At 38.5% G+C, this 20,765-nt stretch overlaps 1 protein-coding gene across 1 annotated transcript; it reads right to left on the bottom strand.

Annotated features, from left to right (window-relative positions):
- Positions 1-844: 844 nt before the first annotated feature.
- On the bottom strand, positions 845-10,338 carry prdx6.L (peroxiredoxin 6 L homeolog). Its single transcript, NM_001090847.1, is given in 5 exon segments — positions 845-1,669; positions 3,544-3,690; positions 3,796-3,942; positions 6,714-6,870; positions 10,223-10,338. Coding segments are annotated over 5 exon segments (675 nt in total). The 5' UTR covers positions 10,315-10,338; the 3' UTR covers positions 845-1,537.
- Positions 10,339-20,765: the final 10,427 nt, after the last annotated feature.

Genomic DNA, 20,765 nt, shown 5'->3' on the forward strand with positions numbered 1-20,765 from the left:
AGCAAGCACCATTTTATTTGCTTGGTTTCGCATCTATATTTGATTTTGTCTGTGTAAAACTTTTGATATGAAACATAACAGCTGTGTAAAGGTGATACCTTATTTGGCTAAAATGATGATCACATCAAGCTTTCAGAACATTTCCATTTCTTTTTCAAAGATGTGAAGAAGAAAACACACACATCTCTAATAGGTGTGTTTTAATGCATTCAGCTGGCATTTGAACTGTCATGTTCAAACCCCTTTGTGTAACATAAAGTTTAAACTCCATGCATTTCTGAACACCACAAAGAAAACAGGGTGTCGTATTACCAAAAGTATCATGACAACTGCTTCTCCAACATCTAATTTCTAATAATTGTAAATTGTGCAGTTTATTCTTTCTTAGCTGTTCTGACAGCCACTGTTCTGGAAAGGCTTTCCACTAGATGAAAAGTAGAAAGTAATTACAGTCAGGTAGCTTTCTTCTGGCATCCACCTAACCCAGGCATCCAATGGTGGTGTGCTTTATATTGCTTTATCCCATGCTTGCCATTGAAAATGTGTCAGTGTGTGGCTGTTGTCCAAAAAACCCCCAAAAAAAGAAATAGTTCTTATGCTGATTAAGTTTTGTACTTGGGTAAATGTTCCAACAGAGAACATTTGATATTTAAAGGAGAAGAAAAGGCTTTGTGCACTTGGGGTGCCAAATGTTAGGCACCCCCAAATGATTGTATTGACTTACTTGAAACCCCGGGCCGGTGCTCCTATCAACAGAAAACTATACTGGCCCGGGGTTATGCCAGTGAGCACCACCAATCCATTTTAAATCCCAATTAAAAGTAAGAAAACGTTTTATAATTCAAATACAAGATTTATTTCACAAAAAAAAATAGAACCACAAATTGAAATGCAAGGCTGCAGTCAGACATATATGGTTTTATTAAGTCATAAGCACCAATCAAATCTTTGGCAAAGTGATTATGTGCCTGCTGGCTTTCTTAAAAGGCACTAGAGGTAAATACCTACACAAAACTTGAAAGAATTTTGGAGTCTTTAAAATGATCCATAGGCTAACTAATTCAAAATTATGAAAACTGTTTTTTTTTAGTTATTCATTTATTTAGGGGGTAAAAGCAATGGCACATGCAAATATTTGATGCCAGCCCTGCAAGGTGACAATTGCTGGAAAATACCTTTACATTTGCAAGTGTTTTGATAGTCGCATGTAAACTTTTCATCTAGTATAATCATAGAAAAAATGCATAAGTAGGCATATCTTGCATTCATGCCAGATTGTAGCATGTGTGTTTGCAAATGGAAGGTATTTTTCAGCATTTTTCACCCACAGGAACATCAATTTCCTATAGGAAACAAACCTCTGCTTGTGCCATTGCCCTCAAAGTTAAAAGACACACTGAAGACAGTGCTGTGTGCAAACATTTTAGATCCTCTCACAGATTTTTGTGGAGACTTTACTAGATATTCTACCTTCAGAAGATCAACCATGCATGTGAACAAATTACTACTTGTTGTTAACAGTAGATAATTCATTTATTTATTGTGGCTGAGGTGTGTATCGCAGGTATTTCTTGCCAGAAGGGAGCTCTTTGGTGAAGACGCCACATGTAAATATTTTTCTGGCTTCTTCTTCAGGAACAGTTGGGGGTACCATGACTCGATCACCAGGCTAGTTAAGGGAAACAACAATGTTTAGACAACATTAAATAAAACAAGAGATTCAAAATGTTGCCAATCATTTGTTTTGCCCGATTTTTTTTAAAACCACATTGCCGTAATCTGTTTTCACAATTTAATGGATTACACTCCACATTTACATACAAGTACTTACTGTGAAGTACATGTCATTTAATGCACTAGCTATGCCAACTTTATCCTGTTTAGGAGTTTTACCACCAAAGCAGTATTTAAATATGATCAGTCAATCCCATGTTTTCTGAATAATATCATTTTGTGCAATTATTTATGCTTGGATGGTGAACCACCTATTCTGACTGATTATTTTACTATTCCTTAAAGGGACCATACCCAGGCACATATAGTGTATGGCCACCTTAACTCGTTCCAACTTTCCTTTTAAAGAACAAGGAAAGTTAGAATCACTGGATGGTGTCACATTGTTAGAACCCTCCAGTCTTTTACTTCCTACTCTGAGCTGGCACTCCTTTGTAAAGAATTTCTGTACTGCACATGTACTTTTAACATTTCAAAAAAAAGTCTCCAGCAAACATTTAGTGTTTACCAATATTACAATAAATCAATAGTTTACCATACCAGCAGACAAAGTCTAAATTCCAGTTGAACAACTCTCACCAAGTGAATTAGTTGGCTTGGGTGCATAGCAGCCCCAAGCTCTTCACTTCTTGCTCAGTGACTAATGTTAGTTCATTGTTTAATTGCTTATTTATAAAGAATTCTTTCAAGCAGCCCCAAACACGTAGCTAATACTAGTTAAAAGTAGTTAAAACTTCAGTGTATTGTCACATTGCAAAAGGTTACAAACACCACTATGCAACAGCACTTTATCAAAGACTGGTAGTCCGAAGCACTACTGATTTAAATACAAGAACATGAATTTAATTGTGAGCCCTCCCATAAGATTAAGGCTGAAGTTCCAAAAATTATATTGACATAAGATGGTGTTCAAACAGGCAGATAGGGGTGGCATGCTGGTTTTAGATGAATGCAACAGATTATGTGGCTGAGGCACATCAGCAATTGAATGTCACATACAGTATAAGAGGTTAATAAATAATCCTAGCTTAAAAATGAAGCATATATCACTGAATTTAATTAAATATGGAATTCATTTGGAGCTACACCGGACTAGTTAAAATCTGTATTGGTGCCTGAGTGCTCTGATGTTCCATTGCTTTATTTACAACCTAAAATACATAAATTGCATCACCCCCATAGGGTCAACCAATCAATTTGGTGTGTACTCAATGGCAGGAGACCTGTTCATGGGGCATGTAATTTCCTTGTACTCAAGCATCCAGCCAGGGTTGGACTGGGCCCTGCTGGCCCAGATCCGCTCCCTGCCAGAACCTACCACCGTTCCTATGACCTCCCTCTCCTGCCCCCTCGTGCGGGGGCTTTGTAGAGGAGCTAGTACGTACGTTCTTGCATCTAGCATCAAAAATGTATGCTTGCAATAAATTAACAAGATATACTCTAGGTATACCCCTAGGGGAAAAACTAAAGTTGGAGCAAACACACTGCTTTGTCCATTTATCGGCCTCCTATCTAACCAAATATTGCAAAACATCATGCAAAGAAAGAAAGCTCATGGCCAACTGTGAAATAAATACATTTTAAACAAAACAAATCCCCGAATCATCACTTTACAATGTAATATAACGAGGGAGGGGTTTCATTACACTGGGGATACTGGCTGCAGAAAGACCAACTATCTTGGTTTCTTTAAAATTTGTGGAATCAGCTATTTCAGACTGAAGGCTGTCTGCTAACATTTGACATTCTTCACACTCCACCTACAGCAGGCTAACCCCCAGGAATGAGGAAATTCTCATTTAATTTTACCTTCCAATCTACTGGAGTTGCAACATTATGGACTGCAGTCAGTTGAAGAGAATCCACAACTCTCAATATTTCATCAAAATTTCTTCCAGTAGTGGCTGGATACAAAATAGAAAGCTTCATTTTCTTATCAGGACCAATGATAAAAACCTAAGGAAAGAGACTCAAATTGTTTTCTGTTCTCTGTAGGGATCATTTTAAAATGAAAAACCCAAACGTATATGCCCCCATTTATCACAGGGCTCATATACTCACACATCTTGCAGTCACCGGCATCCCCTGCATGTCCTTCTCATCAGGATCAAGCATACCAAGCTGTACAGCCAGATCCCTTTTGGGATCTGCAATAATAGGAAAGGGTAGTGTCTCTGTGGGCTCATCACAGTTATAAGAGTTGATGTCCTAAAATAAAGCAACAATCATTTAACACAGTAAATGGAAAAAGTCAGAGTACATAATTCTAATACATGTGGTTAACTTTATCAAAGCATGAAAAGGCAATCCCCCTAAACGTTCTCTAAATAATTATTTAATTACCAATCCCCTTTAGCAGGCTTTTTCTTAAAATATTTTTTGTAAAACCCAGGCACGTATAGTAAGATCTATTTATTATGAACGACTCCGTTAGTTCATATGGAAATTTTAGAAGCTTATTTATCTAATGGTGAATTCTAATCTTCACCCGATATATACACTTTTAAAAGACCCATAAGAATGAATATAAAGGGGTGAGTTCTCTGTGGCAAGTTCTAACTTCACACTTTGATAAATCTGCCCCTTAAACTTATGCATATGTACTAAAGTTTTAAATCACGAAAAATGTGTGATTTTCTTTTTATAAAATCTGACTTTTAAAAAATCACAAATCTTTCGGAATTTATTAAACCCCAAGGATGGAAAAGTCCAAATCTGAAAATCCGGCATCTCAGACCTGTCGAGGTTGTATATAAGTCAATGGGAGAAGTCCCAATGATTTTTTGATGTGCGCTGGGTTTTGTGCAATACCCCGAAGTTTTCACAGTTTTAGGGTGAAAATTCCTAAAACAAATTGGAAAATCGGATGGAAACATCCAAAAAAATTGTGAAAATCTGATGGAAAAATTCGAAACAATCGTGAAAATCTGATTTTTTTCCCGCAAAGAAAATTTTTGGGAAAATGTAAAAATAAATAAGCATAAAAAAACAGATTTGATCGGAGTATGTAGCAAAACATATTAAGATAAATTCAGACTTGGATAAATAACCCCCGTAATCTGTGCTGAGGACAACTGGGAAATGTCAGTTGGTGATGTGGAGTTACTTTTTTCTCCTAAAACGAGCACCAACTTACTGTAGGAAAGAAAAACTGATTGACACCACTCAGAAATGGCCGCCTGTTATCTTTTAACCCTTTAAGTGCCAGCAGAATTTCACATTTCATTTGCCAGATGTTTTTTGAACATTTTGTGCTCTCATTATAGGGGCATTTCCATTGGGGGATTTCAGTTTACCTAGGAAAATTATACATTGTTTTTTTATAGGGAGTACCTGAACTTTTTAACGTTTTAAATCTGAGTTTTTATGTATTTCCACAGTTTGAACATGATTTAGAGCTCTAAATAAAAAAAGAAATTGAAAAATTCCCATTTTCACAATATATGTATTTATACCAGAAAAATATTTTCTGCAAAAAAAATTTACTTATTTGGAAATTGTCAAGTGTCTCGAGGGTGCCAATACCAGATACTGTATGTATAGTTTTATGAAGATTTCTGACTTCTACAGATCAAAAACTCCTAGCAGTAAATTACCAAATTTCAAAGCACTAGAATATGGCATACTTTGGATTCCAAAGCCAATAAATCCTGGAACAGTAGGTTTACCCCAGGAAACTATACATTCTTGAAAAGTACAGATTATGTTAAATCCAAAATGGGTAACCATTTCTTTCTACTCCTACATACCAAACATCAAAGCTTTTCTGAACCTATTGGTTTCTATAAAAATATATAAAACAATTCGGAAAAATAACGTTTGCAAGTGAAAGTTCGTTTCTCCCACATCTCATAAGGTAACAAGAGAAAACATCTTAAATATGAAAGCATGGGATTCGTTGAACTGTTTGATGCCCATTGTGCATAATATTAACAACGTATCTGGCGTTTAGATATCCCAAAATCAAGTTAGAGTATACAACTTGTCCCGGAAGTCACTTCAGCTACTGAATAGATGAATCCAAAATGGGTAACCATGTCTTCTTACTCCAAACAACTGAGTTGCAAAGCCATTCAATCCCCTGCTATGCTAGTTGCCATGGAGCGGAGGAACAAACGGTGATGGAGCGAGCGGCTTTAAAAAGATTCTACGTTCTGTGGCTCTTGAAGGGTTAAATAAGCTTTTAGTATGTTGTACTTAAACCACAACATACTATTATATTTTATGACTTATTTTCTCGTAACCTCTCACTTTACACATGTACTATTGCTAATAAGCAAATGCCAACTAATACCAAGTCATATCTAAATTAAACATTGAACTGGAGACCAACTGTAGTACACAAGTACCACGAGGAGGACATTTATCAAAGGTCGAATTTCAAATTCATGTGAATTTTTTTAAATTCGGGTATGCTCATGATTCAACTGGGAGGTTATTTAAGAAAACATTCTAATATTCAATCAAATGCTTTCCAACCTGAAAATTCTAATTGTATTTGATTCGTAAGAATCGAGTTTTTATCCCGAAAAAACCCTTGAATGTCAAGAAGGCTATTAAAATCTCCAAATGGCTCAACGGACCTCATTGACGTGTACATGAACTCGGTAGGTTTTAGGTGGCGAATATTCAAATTAGGATTGTTTCCATGGTCGAGGTGTGATAAATCTCATTCTAATTTACATTCGAATAGGGCAATTAAAATTCTAATGTGTGAATTTTGACACTCAAAAATTCGAATTTACTATTCAACCCTTGATAAATCTGCCCCTAAATATCAGCTTCTTGCAGTGAGTTGTTGTCAATGGCAAAAAAAGTCAAGTGAACACAAGGGTTTAAGTTCTGCAAAATAATTAAATAAATGATAATTCTGAACTTGGTAAAGCTCAATTGGACAAGCAGCCATTGTCACATAATTCTTTCATAGCTAGTGATTGGTCAGGCAGAAATGAGTGTAGCGGGTTAATCATAATGAATACCTTGCTCCAGCCAAGATGATCCTCCACAGAGTCTATTGACAGGGCAATCATGCGAACATTGCGTTTTTTGAACTCTGGAGCCAGCTTTACACAACGTCCAAGCTCAGTGGTGCACACAGGAGTATAATCCCGTGGGTGTGAGAAAAGGACTCCCCATCTGTAATGATAAGCAGTTTATTATTTTATGTAGAGTAAAATGCATTCACAAACAATGTCATTCTAGCAATATTATTAAAAGGGTTGTTCACCAGAATGGCTAATTCTAAGCAACTTTTAGATTGGCCTTCATTTTTTATAGTTTTTCAGTGGTTTGCCTTCTTACTCTTTCCAGCTTTCAAATGGGGGTCACTGACCCCATTTAAAATGCTCTGACAGGCTACAAATGTATTGTTATTGCTACTTTGTATTACTCAAAGTAAAGTCTATTCAGGCCCTCTCCTATTCATATTCCAGTCTTTTATTCAAATCAGAACATAGTTGCTAGGATTATTTGGGCTGAAATTGCAAACTGGAGAGCTACTGAATAAAAAGCTAAAGAACTCAAAAACCACAAATAATTTAAAATAATTAAAACCAATTGCTAATTGTCTCAGAATATCACTCACTACGTCATACTAAAAGTTAATTTAAAGGTAAACAACCCCTTCAATAAGTATTTATATGTCCAAGATTCAAAATATATACATTGAACATACAGAAATATGTCCAATAGTCAATACAAGGGAATTATATTTTATACAAGAGAATTATATTGTACAAAGAATATTGTTATGTGTATGACGGCCTGCGGGGAAAAAAAACCCTGCCCCCCACCCCAGGTAGACCTCCCTCCGGCCTCCCCCCAGGCAATCAACCCCTCAACCCCCCCCCCACCCTGGGAAATACTCCATACTTACCCCTCGGCGCCGATTCTTCCAGTGAAGTTCCACGCGTCCATCTTCCGCGTCCTCAGTAAACTGACTGGGAGATTGGCAATTTCCGTGTAATTCAACTGCGCATGTGCAGAAATACCGATCTCGCAGTCAGTTTACAGAGGACGTGGAAGATGGATGGGTGGAAGAATCTGCGCCGAGGGGTAGGTATGGAGTATGGGGTAATTCCCCAGGGGGGTAGTTAGCTTGGGGGGAGGAGGGAGGGAGGGCTACCTGGGGTAGGGGGGTAGGGTTTTTTTTCCCCACAGGTTGATTTCTCCTTTAATATGGATAGTCAGTCAGTTCTAGAACAGGGCTGGTTTGAAGATTTCCTCTGCTGATGAACCATGTGGGCCAGTTCATGAGGCATCATATGAGGAAGTGAAAAGTAGTTCTTGTCACTTCCTGCTGTTCTAAGCTTTTGTGCATTTTACACACTTGTACATGTGGCCCATGAACAGAGAGTACATAGTTGGCACATGTAGGCTGCTTTATACCCTGCGCGTGAATGTAAAAGCACACAAAGTACTTTTTTTTTGTCACAAACACAATGTAATCCTTATTCTATATTTTTGGTGTACACAACCAAAAAAAATTAGGGGGAATGTTGCAAATTATTACTACAAGTACGGGATCCGTTATCCGGAAACCCTTTATCCAGAAAGCTCTCAATTACAGGGAAGGCCATGTGCCATAGAATGTATTTTAATCACATTGCTTAAATTTATAAAAATGACTTCTTTTTTCTGTGTAATAATATAACAGTACCTTGTACTTGATCTAAACAAAGATACAATTAATCCTTATTGGAGGCAAAACAATCCTATTGGGCTGAATTAACGTATAAATGATTTTTAGCAGACTTGAGGTGTGCAGAACCAAATGACAAAAGGACCCCTTATCTGGAAGATCTATGTCCTGAGAATTCTAGATAACAGGTCCCATACCCGTACAATTATTATAGATACCACAAAATAGTGGTGAGAGCACTGGTCTTTTTTTTTTGAGTAATTGAAGATTTGCAAGCTGAATTTGCAGACTATGTAAACACAAAACGGATAAGGTCATGGGTCTGGAATGTAGTCTCTGTGCCAAACATTCAGTGCATATTACAGATGCATGACTTCAGCATTAGAGATTATAAAATGGAGTTTTACAAGATCTGACTATACTGTGTAGAGGGCACTGACTGCCTTCATAATGGCGTTTTATTAGCAGCTCTAATGTTGCATTCAATCACTGTCACCTTAACACTATATATATATATATATATATATATATATATATATATATATATATATATATATATATATATATATATATATATATGCCCATTTTCAATTTTAAATGTACTGAAGACCAGCAAGAAGATATAGAGTAAAACTTCAGTATATATATATATATATATATATATATAGGACTGGGCCTAAAAGGGAGCCTGGCTGTGCTGCACTTTTCGAAATAGTCGGGCCCCCCTTGGCTGCGCCAAAGCCATGCCACATCTGCTTTAGTCCCGAACTGGCAAATTTCCAAAGAGCCGAAGTCTCAAAGAGCCATAGTTGAAGTCCTGAAGCCGCGAAAAGACCTGGAGCCACGAGTTCAGTTCTACTGAACACCAATGTGTGTTTTTTTATTTAATTAAACCCCTGGCCACCAATGTATTATTTTAATGCTCTATAAGCCCCTGCCATCCAATGTTTTTAAAAAAAAATTCCCTGGGGCCTAAATGTTTCTTTTTAACTTGTAAGGGGGGGGGCTGGCCACTAATGATTTTTAAAAAACTTTTATGGGGCCCTGGGGCCAATGTTTTTTTTTTTAATTTATAGGGGGACCCTGAACATCAATGGCTTTTTATAACTTGTGTGTGGGGGGTTTACCCTTTTAAGCACTGATGTCTGTGTGGTCTTTTAACTGTGGGGAGGTGGGATTTGGGGTGGGTGGGGCTCAGTGGGCCCCAAAAATTTTGTTGTACCAGGCCCGCGATTTGTTAGAAATTAAATGATTAAAAGGCTATTGGTTGGAAGTTCACAGCATTATGTAGGGGGGAGATGCAACCTGATATGTGGCCAGGACGGGGGGAGATCGGAGCAAGATATATGTGACCAGGATGGAGGAGTGACTACATTACCTGGCAAGGCTGCATTCCGTTGCCAGGGGAGACTGCATACAGGAGAGTGATTTCTACTGAAGATGTACTAAATAGCCACCTTATGCTGTTGCCACTGAGTGACATTGTATGTACGGAATGCATTTTAGGCCATCCTCATGCGAAATCACTCTCCGGTATACGCATCCGTGCCTATCCGTGCCTATTATTTATATAATGCATCCGAAAAAGCTGATGGCTGAGGAAGAAGCGTCGTGAAAGGAGGACCGAGCAAGGAGACACTGAGGGTGAGATCTGAACATGATATGTAGCCATGATAGAGGTTGAATACAGCTTTTTCAGACGTTTGACTAAAATTACAGGTACTTCTGCATTCCGATGCCTTAAGAGAGGGCATACGGGAGAGTGAGGGCTGAGCAAGGAGAGCTGCTAAGGGGGGGGGGGGGACTGAGGACCGTACATAAGGTGGCTATGGTGAGTAAAACACTTACCTATCCCCCAGGAATTCATGAAACTTGATTCTGCCAATGGTGGTGTCCGCCTCGAAGTCAGGAAAGCGTTCGCCTAGCAGGATACCTGGCATGGCTGCTGCTGTCACTGTAACGGAGAGCACACACTGAGACACTGACGTGTGAGGTGGAGCGAACTGTTTTCATTGCAGGGGCGGAACAACGAGGTGGGGACTGAGGAAATGAGCTGTAGTCAAGTTATGGTGCAACAAGGGAGAGATTATGTCAAAATCGCAACGTCTGCCACTATTACTACATTACACACTAGTATGCCTATTACAATTACTCACTGAATGTGCCATTCTTTTATTACGTGAAAGCCTGAACATGTGTTTAAAGGAACGCTGACCGTTCTGTGTATACAGTATATATATATCATAGTTATGCTGCTTACAGAAAGGCATTAGGCGGGTTCTTTTGTAAGGACTGTTTGGCTCCCAGGGTACAAATATTGCTTCCTCAGTCTACCCCATCCCTCACATAAAGTTTCCATGTACCAGAAGGAGAAATCTGTTGTTTATCTGCTTTTCATGTAGCAATATGTGTTCCCATTATTGCACAACCCATCTAATACCAGGCTGGTTGGAGGCACATGGATTTAAAGGAAACTATACCCCCAGAATGAATACTTATATCATATTAAGTGACCTATTATATAATCTTACCGAAGGGTAAGCGTGGTAGTAAAATACAGAACTTTGACTATTAATTGGTTGATGTGACCTAGCATGTATGTGTGACCTTATTTTGTTTGAATGCACCATGAATCTCATGATTTCAGGGAGCAGCCTGGCAATTTTCTATTTAGTATTACATTATGGCACATACTACTTTGCAAGCAGGATTGGACCGGGCCCGTTGGACACCGGGAAAAAACCCAGTGGACCCCGCCAGCCCAGACTCATTCCCTGCACTAATCTTCCTGCAGCAACCTCCCTTCTTCAGGCCAGTCTCTGCAAAAACACAGCGCTCACACGTGTGGTGCAGGGGGGGGCAGTGGAGGAACTAGAGTTGTGGTGGAAAGCCCTGAGACATTTATAAAAATGGTTTATATATATGAAGCAGAGTTTTACATGAGCTGTTTTATGCAATATTTTTATATAGACCTACATTATTTGGGGGTATAGTTTTTCTTTAAAGTTTAGGGAGGGGCTGGGGAGCCAACTGAACCAAAGGTGGGCCAAGCTAATTGGGCACTCTAGGTGACCCAGCTGGCCACTTCTCCCCCCTTGCACTTGCAAGCAAACTTGCACACAGTATGATGTCACAGGGCAGTGCACTGTAGAGTGGAGTGGAGAGGTGCAGAGACAAGAAAGTCAGGACTAGGGGTAGGCGGAATGCTCTTCAAGAGGTACCTGCCTAGTGCCCCCCAATCATTGCGCCCTAAGGCAGGTGCCTCTTCTACCTACTTCTCCTTTGTCCCTGAACTGAACCACATATCAAAATACACTTGTTCTTAAATAAACAAATATAATATGCTGCATTGTTCCAACCTCCCCCCCCACACAGAATTCTTTCAGGAATAAAAATAAAAAATGTGCACATTTGCCATGTCCTTTTGTTCTGAACTTAAAAAAAGAAAAATGAAAATAGGCTACCGTCTAACTGAATCCAGATAATGACCTGACAAGTGAGGAAAAAACAAATATGTCATATTACAATCATGTCCCATATCTCATTTATTTAAAGAAAGCCACAGACTGTTATTTGGAGTATCTACCAAAGCCTGCTTTCAGCAATGAATTAAGTATTTTCTGCTCTACTTCCAGTAACTCCTATGATACAGAACCAAGTTCATTCTAATTATACAAACATAAATTACACAATCATGCATACTTAAAGTAGATGGAAAGAATCATCATGGGGGGGTGTAAGGCATGCCTTTAGAAGTGCATTAAAAAGTTCATAGAAAAAAGTTCCTATAAAAATTATGAAGGAATAATTTCAAGAAATAATAGATTTATGGTGGTTTTCCTGTAATAACATTAAAGGGGACTAGGGTTGCCACCTGGCCGGGTAAAAATGATGATTGATCCCAATGTTATGAATAGGGAAAAAAGATAATTATATAGGAAGGCCGGTATTTTTTTCCAGAAAAGGTGGTAACCCTAAAGGGGACCCGTCACCCAAAAAAATTATTCAAAATCCTATTTTATCACATTTGTCAAGAAAAATGAACTTTTATTATACAATATAAATTATTTGAATCTTGTTTCCTTCATTCTGGGAATTCATAATTATAGCATGCAGGCAGGAGCCATTTTGTGGACACTGTTATTAAGACAAGTCTTGTATCATCTCAGAATCTTGTTTGTGCACCAGAATGTGGGACCTGATGTCCATCCCCATGTCCTGGCTACACAATTAAATAGAGTAGAGGGGGAATGTGGGGAGAGCAGTGACATCTAGGAAGTGCTGAATGGAAAGTGAAAGTAATTGTCTGCCCCGCCTCTATGCCCAGGGCATAGAGGAGTAGCAGACAATATTTGATTGACAGCTGAGATTTTTAGATGAGCTTACAACAGCTATGAATGCTTTAGTAAAAAATAGAAATTGGATTTCATGTTTAATTTGAAAAGGACATTTATTATACAAATTTTTGTGTTTTTTTGGGTGACAGGTTGACTTTAAGGGGCAGATTTATCAAGGGTCAAAGTGAAAATTAGAATTTAAATTTCAAATTTTGAGTATATTAGTGAAATTCGACTAGGGAATAGTTAAAATACGAAAAATATCTAATTGGATTTTCTAAATTTATCATACACTGGCCCATTAAGAATTCAAATTTGACTATTCGCCACCTTAAACCTGCTGAATTGCTGTTTTAGCCTATGGGGGACTTCCTGGGATCAATTTGAAGTTGTTTGCTGCCTTCCCGACATTTGAGTTTTTTTCGGAGAAAAAACTCTAATCGAATTCGATTCAAGTTTGTGGGTCGATCCCATTCACCTGAGTTTTAAAAATTTGTCAAATTGCGAGTTCATGGGAGTTTTAAATAACTCCCATGAACTCAAAATTCGACCCTTGATAAAGGAAGTACGCAAGAGAAGTATGTAATACATGTAAGAGACCACACATTGCTTGTATCGCTTGCTTTGTTTGAATTACTTTGCATTATTTCTGCAATTCTAGCCTTTAGTCATGAGGTGTTGCAAAAGAGAGGATTGATCAATGTACATTTACTGGACTCCTGATTTATTAGTACTTTAATACCTATGCAAGTGTGTTTTGAAAATAGGGTTTTAGTTATAAGATTATGATCATAACATTCTAAGGTAATACCCATCTGGAGATCCTAGAGAAAAAAAGAGAGAGAATTGACAATTCACATTCGCTGCTTCCCTTTATATACGTTTTTAGTGTCTGCACTGTGCTTTCATCCAGAGACAATTTCTCAACAAATGCAACCACGCAGGGAGGTGCCAGCCTGTGAAAAGTAAATAGTTCTGATCACCATTTAGGGATTACCTTGACATGGTATGCTGGCTTGGCAGTTTTACAATACAGTTTGCGAAATAATACAGCGTAATGCTAGCAAAGTAAATGATTCAAGTAGTGTTTCTTTTACACGACTGACATCCTTCCTCTTACATATCTTCATCCTCTCACATTTGTCAACTTACTCATATTTGAGCTATAATGTCATTACAGGAAAACCACCATTCCTTAACAAAAATTGTCTCACAGGCTGACTGTCCCAATGGTATTTTTTTCTCAGTGGAAAGAACTAACAACTCTTTTTAAAGGCATAAGACCAGTGGGCCCCAATGGCAAAAAACAGTTTGTTGGGCAACATGCCGGTGAGTGGGGGAGGTGGTGTGGTGGTTGCAGGGTTGCTTTGCACACCAGCAAAGCAACCCTGCAACCACCACACCACCTTCCCCACTCACCGGCATGTTGCGGGGGGCACACAGGCATGTGCACAGGAGTATTAAAAAGATTTAAAAGATGCACCAGAGGGGGGATTTATGTGCAGCAACCCCAGCAGTCCACCCCCCCCCCCTGCAACCAGGGGGTCTGCTGCCCCTATAGTTACGCTAATGCATAAGATCTCTACTGAATGGACAGGTGTCGATGTGCTATAATCACATGGAAGTTTGGCAAGTACAATGGAAGTGCAACTGATCTGCCCAATTTTACCACAAACCTACAAAAAAAGGATCAATCAAAGCACATTCCCTGAATTTTGTAAATTTTTGAAAATGCATGCAAATTGCACAAATATTCCATGATATTACAGGGTAAAATGGAATGTGTGATGGTAAATTCTCTCATTTGTATGTTTTGTAAGTTTGTAGTAAAAATGGCCACAATTTTTGTGCTCTACGTATATTTTACTTAAGAGCCCTGGAGTGCTCTTATAACCCCCTTTTTATATATAAAAACATTTGTTTAAAAAAGGGGGAAGATATGGAAAGGAAGCTGGAAACACTGGTTTACTCTTTAAAAAAAGGCAATAGAGCATCACCAGGTTATGAGTGTGTTGTCACTGAGCAATCATTAGTTAAAGAAACAGCAACTCTAAGGGGCAGATTTTTCAAAGGTCGAGGTGAATTTTCGAAGTGAAAAACTTCGAATTTTGAGCTATTTTTTATGAACTTCGACTAGGGAATAGTCATACTTCGATTCGAAATTTGAAAAAACTTCGAAGGTCGAATTGTTTTGAAGTACTGTCTCTTTAAAACTTTGACTTCGACCATTCGCCACCTATAAGCTGCCGAAGTGCTGTTTTAGCCTATGGGGGAACTCCTACAACCTGTATGGAGGCAATTGTGAGAGATCAAAGATCAAAGTTAAAAAAACTTCGAATCGAAGTGCGATCGTACAATTTGAAGTATGATCGTACGATTCGATGTAGGCCGAATTCGGCCCACTTCGACCCCAAAAACACTTCGACCTCTATTCGATTGGTCTTTTTGAATTCGAAGTTCGAACTTTTTTTAACTTCGACCTTTGATAAATATGCCCCTAAGCAATGAACGTGTTTTAAACTAATAAAAATACTATGTATGCTTACCCTGCACTGTTTTTACTTTAGAATCACTACTACACTTTTTTATAAATAAGCTGTGGGAAGCCATGGCATCAGCCATTCAAGCTGAAAAAGGAGAAAAGGCACATGTTACACAGCAGATAACAGATGAGATCTGTAGAATACAATGGGTTTAGTTCTTACACAGGAGATTAAATAGGAGTCAAATGCAATTTATGCCTCTCTCAGCCACTACGGTTTTCTACTAACAGAAGCATTGGCTCAGGGCATCAGGTAAGTGGTTATCATAAATGAGGTGTGCCTAATATTTTGCACCCCCAGTGATTTAACCTTTCCTTCAACTTTTCTATCCTTTCTTTCAATTTGCTATTTGTCTTTCCTATATCCTGGAGTCCACATGGGCACTGAAGCAAGTACAATAAAACCCTGAATTTATGTACCTGGATTCAATGTTTTCCCCAAACTGATGCCATTTTATTGTGGCCCCATACAGGCAAGTGGCATCTTTTTTTCACAGAATTTACTCTGTTTTGTCACTGTCCCCTGGGAAACATAAAATCGGGGTTCTACTGTATGACATAGTGTAGTGTAATGTATTTGCTGCAACATATATGTCCATTGAACTTTAACATTGAACTTCCCACCGTATGCAAGTGAATTAGCGATGTCTTGGCAAATCTACGCCTGGCGAAGTATTGCGATGTGAGCAAAGCCGTCGCTGGCGAATTTTCGGAGGTTAGTAGATTTATTGTGAAACAGCTTCACATGTTTTGAGACACAGTTTGCCTCCAAGCCTTTAATATTATTTACATCTTCCCCTAATCTCTCTCTAATAGTACAGATAAATAATCTTTCCTGCTACAAAAATGTCCTGTGCCAAATGTAGGGAAGACCAACCGTTCTATTAGAGAAAAGTACTTCAAAATGGATTATTCAGCATAATCATGTGCCAGTTTTTAGAGACTACAAACAACTAACCAACATGGAATAAGATACCTGTTAAACCTGTTTAAGTTTTTGCTACAGAAGTGAACCATCTACAGCCTTCTTGATAAGAAACCATTTCATATTTGAGATTTGCACTATGCAGTCTTTAAGTTGTCCAAAGTTAAAGTTTAATCAACAGCTATCAAGAACAATACAGTTTGGAACTTTGCACTACAAAAAAAGGCAAAGGTGAATATGCTATGTGTACACATGAACATGAAATTGTAGTTCCCACTTTAGATATTAATTATTTTCCAGTAATTAATCGTGCTTTCAAAATACCACTGCACTTTGACCTGTACACAAGCAAGGAATGTATTAAACAATAAGCAGCTGTAGAATGGTAAGGTTTTCCATGGGTTATTGAATTTCATGTAATGAAAGAGTTAAGGTGGCCATAGACTCAAAGATCCGCTCGTTTGGCGACATCGCCATACGAGCGGATCTTTCCCCGATATGCCACGAAACTGCGTGGCTATATCGGGGGTAATTAGAGCGTTCGGCCGTATGGCCGAACGATCGAATTACGATGCGCCAAGTGGCTCCGATGGGTCGGCCGGGTAAAAATCCAACCTTCCCGATCGATATCGTGGCCAGATATCGATCGGGAAGACCCGTCGGAAGCCCCCATACACGGGCAGATAAGCTGTCAAATAGGTCCAAACGACAGATATCGGCAGCTTTATCTGCCCGTGTATGGCCACCTTTAGAAGCAATCTGATCTCATACAGACACTGGCTGCAGTTTCCCCTGAACTTTATTCTACATTTATAAACTATTGCTTAAATATATTGCTAACGGTAGAATTTACTTTTAACCAGAATAGCAATTAAAACTGCACCTGGTGTAAGATATGAAGCTTAAAGGTAACAGATACCTGAAAATCTCTTACCCTTTTTAAATTCATCTACAGTCAACTAACACAAAATGGAAGTAACAACTTAATCAGTCTGCACATTCTAGGGATGTTCTAAATCCCAGATTCAGTTCAGATCTGGCTGAATCTGAGTCTTTTTTAGCAGGATTCAGTGTCTTGGACGAGTCCAAGAGCCTGGACGGACCAAATCCAAACCTTATGCACACTGGGAATTTCCATTTCTGCCAGGTTTCAGATTTGATTTGGTATTCAAATCCATTCCCCTGGATTCAGCTGAACCCCTGAAACGCAAATTCAACTGAACCTTCGAAAATGTCAGGCTCTGCTGGGTTTCTGGCTCTGTACTTTAACCATTGGGCCAGATTAGCAGCCTGCACGGCTGCTCATTATCTATTAACTGGTCTTTGCAGCCCTAGCCCAGCAGCAACCTGATTGGTGGTTTGAGGTCAGCCAATCAGGGCTGACCCCAATACTTTACATTACTAGCGTGTTGATCAAGTGAATTTAGGGTATCAGAAAAGGATTTTTTAACATATTGTGGAAAATCATTTTCTGTGGTTCAACAAACAATTAAATATAATGTCTGTTACTGGGTTGTGGGATAAGCACTAACCATATTTCAACCTCAGTATATTTTTAAACCTTATTACTGTAATTACCCAGTTTGGCATTTTAAACCCTACTTTAGCATTAAGCATCCCATTATTCAAGTCAATGTCACAGAGCAAGCATGTAACCACTTTATTCCGTCAATAGCAACAACTAAATATGGGTCATTTAAAATACCAGAATGCAAATTGCAAAAAAAAAAAAAGACTGCTATGAAACAGAGTGCAGAGACTGTTGCTAACACCACAAACACAGTGCTGTCTGCTTTATTTAGCAATGTATTTGTGAGGGGCAGTTATGGAAGGCACATAGGCATGCCACCCTCCTGCGTTGAAATGCAGGTCACAATGGAGCCCTGTCCTGACCTGTGCCACCTGATGCTGCACTCTCCTGAAGCTATTGGATTCTAAGAAACGTGAAAGGAGCAGAGTGCAGCATTGCATGAGGCCCACATGCTTGTTAGATGAGAACTAAGGGGTACACTCTTGCATCCCTTAGTGATCTTGCACTATCTTCCCTGAGAAATGTAAATAGTCCTTTAGGTGCTTGCTGGATAATATATTTTCTTCATGGAGATTTTATGTTTGTCATTATTCATTTATTTTGTTGTGTTTTTTGTGTCAGTGAACAAAACAGAAACCAGCAGCGGAACATTTGCTTTAGCTAGTAGATTGCAACAACCAAATGTAAAGTGTCTAAGTGATTTTACTAAGAATATGAATAAGAAAAATGGAGGTGAAATCACATACCCTTTATAGTACATTAACAGGATATATTTCTTATTAAATATATAATATCACACTACACTACAAGACTGAAATATGTGTATGCAACAACTAAGATAAGGATATAAGCAGTTACTGATTAGTTCCACAAACATGTAGAAGCACGAGGACAAGCCAGATGTGACACATGACAAGTATATAATGTATATACCGTATATAAGTATATAAATTTATATAATTTTATATACAGTGGAACCTCTTGTACATTCCCTGATTTTTAGTTTCCCCTCATTTTCATTGTTGTTGTATATTATGCATAATACATTTTCCTGATTTTACATTTTCCTGGATTTTACAAAAGTTTTTTTATGGTCCCCTAAAAAACATAAAATGAGGGTTCTACAGTAATTATAAATACACCCAACGGTACCACTTAAGTGAATGAACAAAAGTATGAAAGCACTGATCTTACAAAAATTTTTGACTTGATATCACTAATCATGAATTATAAGCACATGATATGATTATACTATTATGTATCATATACAGAATATTGTCGCTGGCTGTAATTTATAAGACTATTAAAAGCTGAATAGGAATGATGTGACCTTTATAAAGGTCACTTAACTCCTTGGTGATTTCTAGCAGCCTTTCAAATATTAAAAGTGGATATAGCTATTGCTATTAGTAATGGAAAGGCTATTGCCTTTTTCAGTAAGAATCCAATAAAAATAAAATTGTGTTCATTGTATTTCCACAGGTTGGGCTAGATGTTTAGTGCTGTAGAGTGATGTGTAGACAAATGACTGTGGTAATTAAATCTTCAACAGTTTACAGCTTATATATGATCACATATTAAACTCTGTCTTTATTTTTATTGTCTTACTGCATGCAACCTAAATGGCAGTCCAGAGTTCTGCATTCTTCAAGGAACAGTTACACCAAAAAATTAAAGTGTTTTAAAGCAATGTAGATATAATGTGCTGTTGCCCTGCACTGGTAAAACTTGTGTGTTTGCTATAGAAACACACCTATAGTTTATATAAACAAGCTGGTGTGTACCCATGGGCCAGTCATTCAAGATCAAGATATGCATCTTAGATAACAGATAAATTCTGAAGAATCCTACTGTATACTACCGATCTTATCTGTTATCCAAACGATTGCTGTTGGACAGGGTAATCTGCAACAAGGATCCTACATGCTGAACAGTCTGCTGCTTGCCTGGGACTAGAGTTCAGCATTTTGTAGAACGAGTGGACAGATTATTGGGAGGTGCTGGGGAAGACACAGTGGTCTTGGTACATATAGGTACCAATGACAAAGTTAGAAGAGTTCTCAAAAACGATTTTTAAAAACTAGGTAAAAAGTTGAGGGCAAGAGATTCAGAGATATTATCTGTGCCACAAGCAACTTTAAGAAGACAGTGGGAGCTAAAGGAGATTGATGTGTGGCTGAGAGATTAGTGAAGGGGGGAGGGTTTGGGTTTTTGTAGAATTGATTCTCAATCAGCTACAGGCTCTTTGCCGGGGATGGGCTGCACCACAATGATGATGGTGCAGCTGCTTTGGAAAAGAAGATGGCTAGAGGGTTGGAGGAGATCTTAAACTAGGCGGGGTGAGTACAGTAAGGGATCCCGTGGAAGACAGTTTAGATGAGGTAGTGTCAGGACCCTAGGCCATAAACTGGTGAAGTCCGGACCAAGGAGGAAGCTATATGCAGAAAAGTCCAATACGTGTTACCAAAGGGGTTGAAGAAAGCTCATAGTCGTGCCCAAGCAGAAAAATCAAGGCAGGCAGCAAAGTCAGGAACAAGCAGAAAGTCTAGGACCAATGAATCAATCAAGGAAGGAATTTAGGAGCATTCACAAGTAAACATTTTACATTTACAAGTAAAGACCTATATTCGGGCATTGAACCCGTGACCCTGGCGTCCTTTTATTTTGAATTTTGTGCCGTTTTTGGTGCAATCATGTCACGCACGGCCACCAGATGAGGCGACTTAATCGTTAATAGTCAATTATCTTGGTGGGAGGAACAATTGGGTTTTGGTCCTAATTATGTCGATCCTTGTGAGTGAAACTTCTTGATAGAGTATCTGCATTCAGGTTCCTGTAACCAGGACGGTACTTAATGATAAAATTATATTGGGAGAAGAAGAGCGCCCACTGTGCCTGCCGAGGATTAAGTCTCTTGAGAGTCTGGATGAATTCAAAATTTTTATGATCTGTGATCTGTGTGATTGGATGAGGTGTTCCTTTCAGAAGATGTCTCCACTCCACAAAAAAACACATGATTGGCAACAAAAAATAATTAAGATTAAGTTAATCATTTT

The sequence above is a fragment of the Xenopus laevis genome, chromosome 4L (assembly GCF_017654675.1).
Source record: "Xenopus laevis strain J_2021 chromosome 4L, Xenopus_laevis_v10.1, whole genome shotgun sequence".
In the NCBI taxonomy this organism is placed as follows: domain Eukaryota; kingdom Metazoa; phylum Chordata; class Amphibia; order Anura; family Pipidae; genus Xenopus; species Xenopus laevis.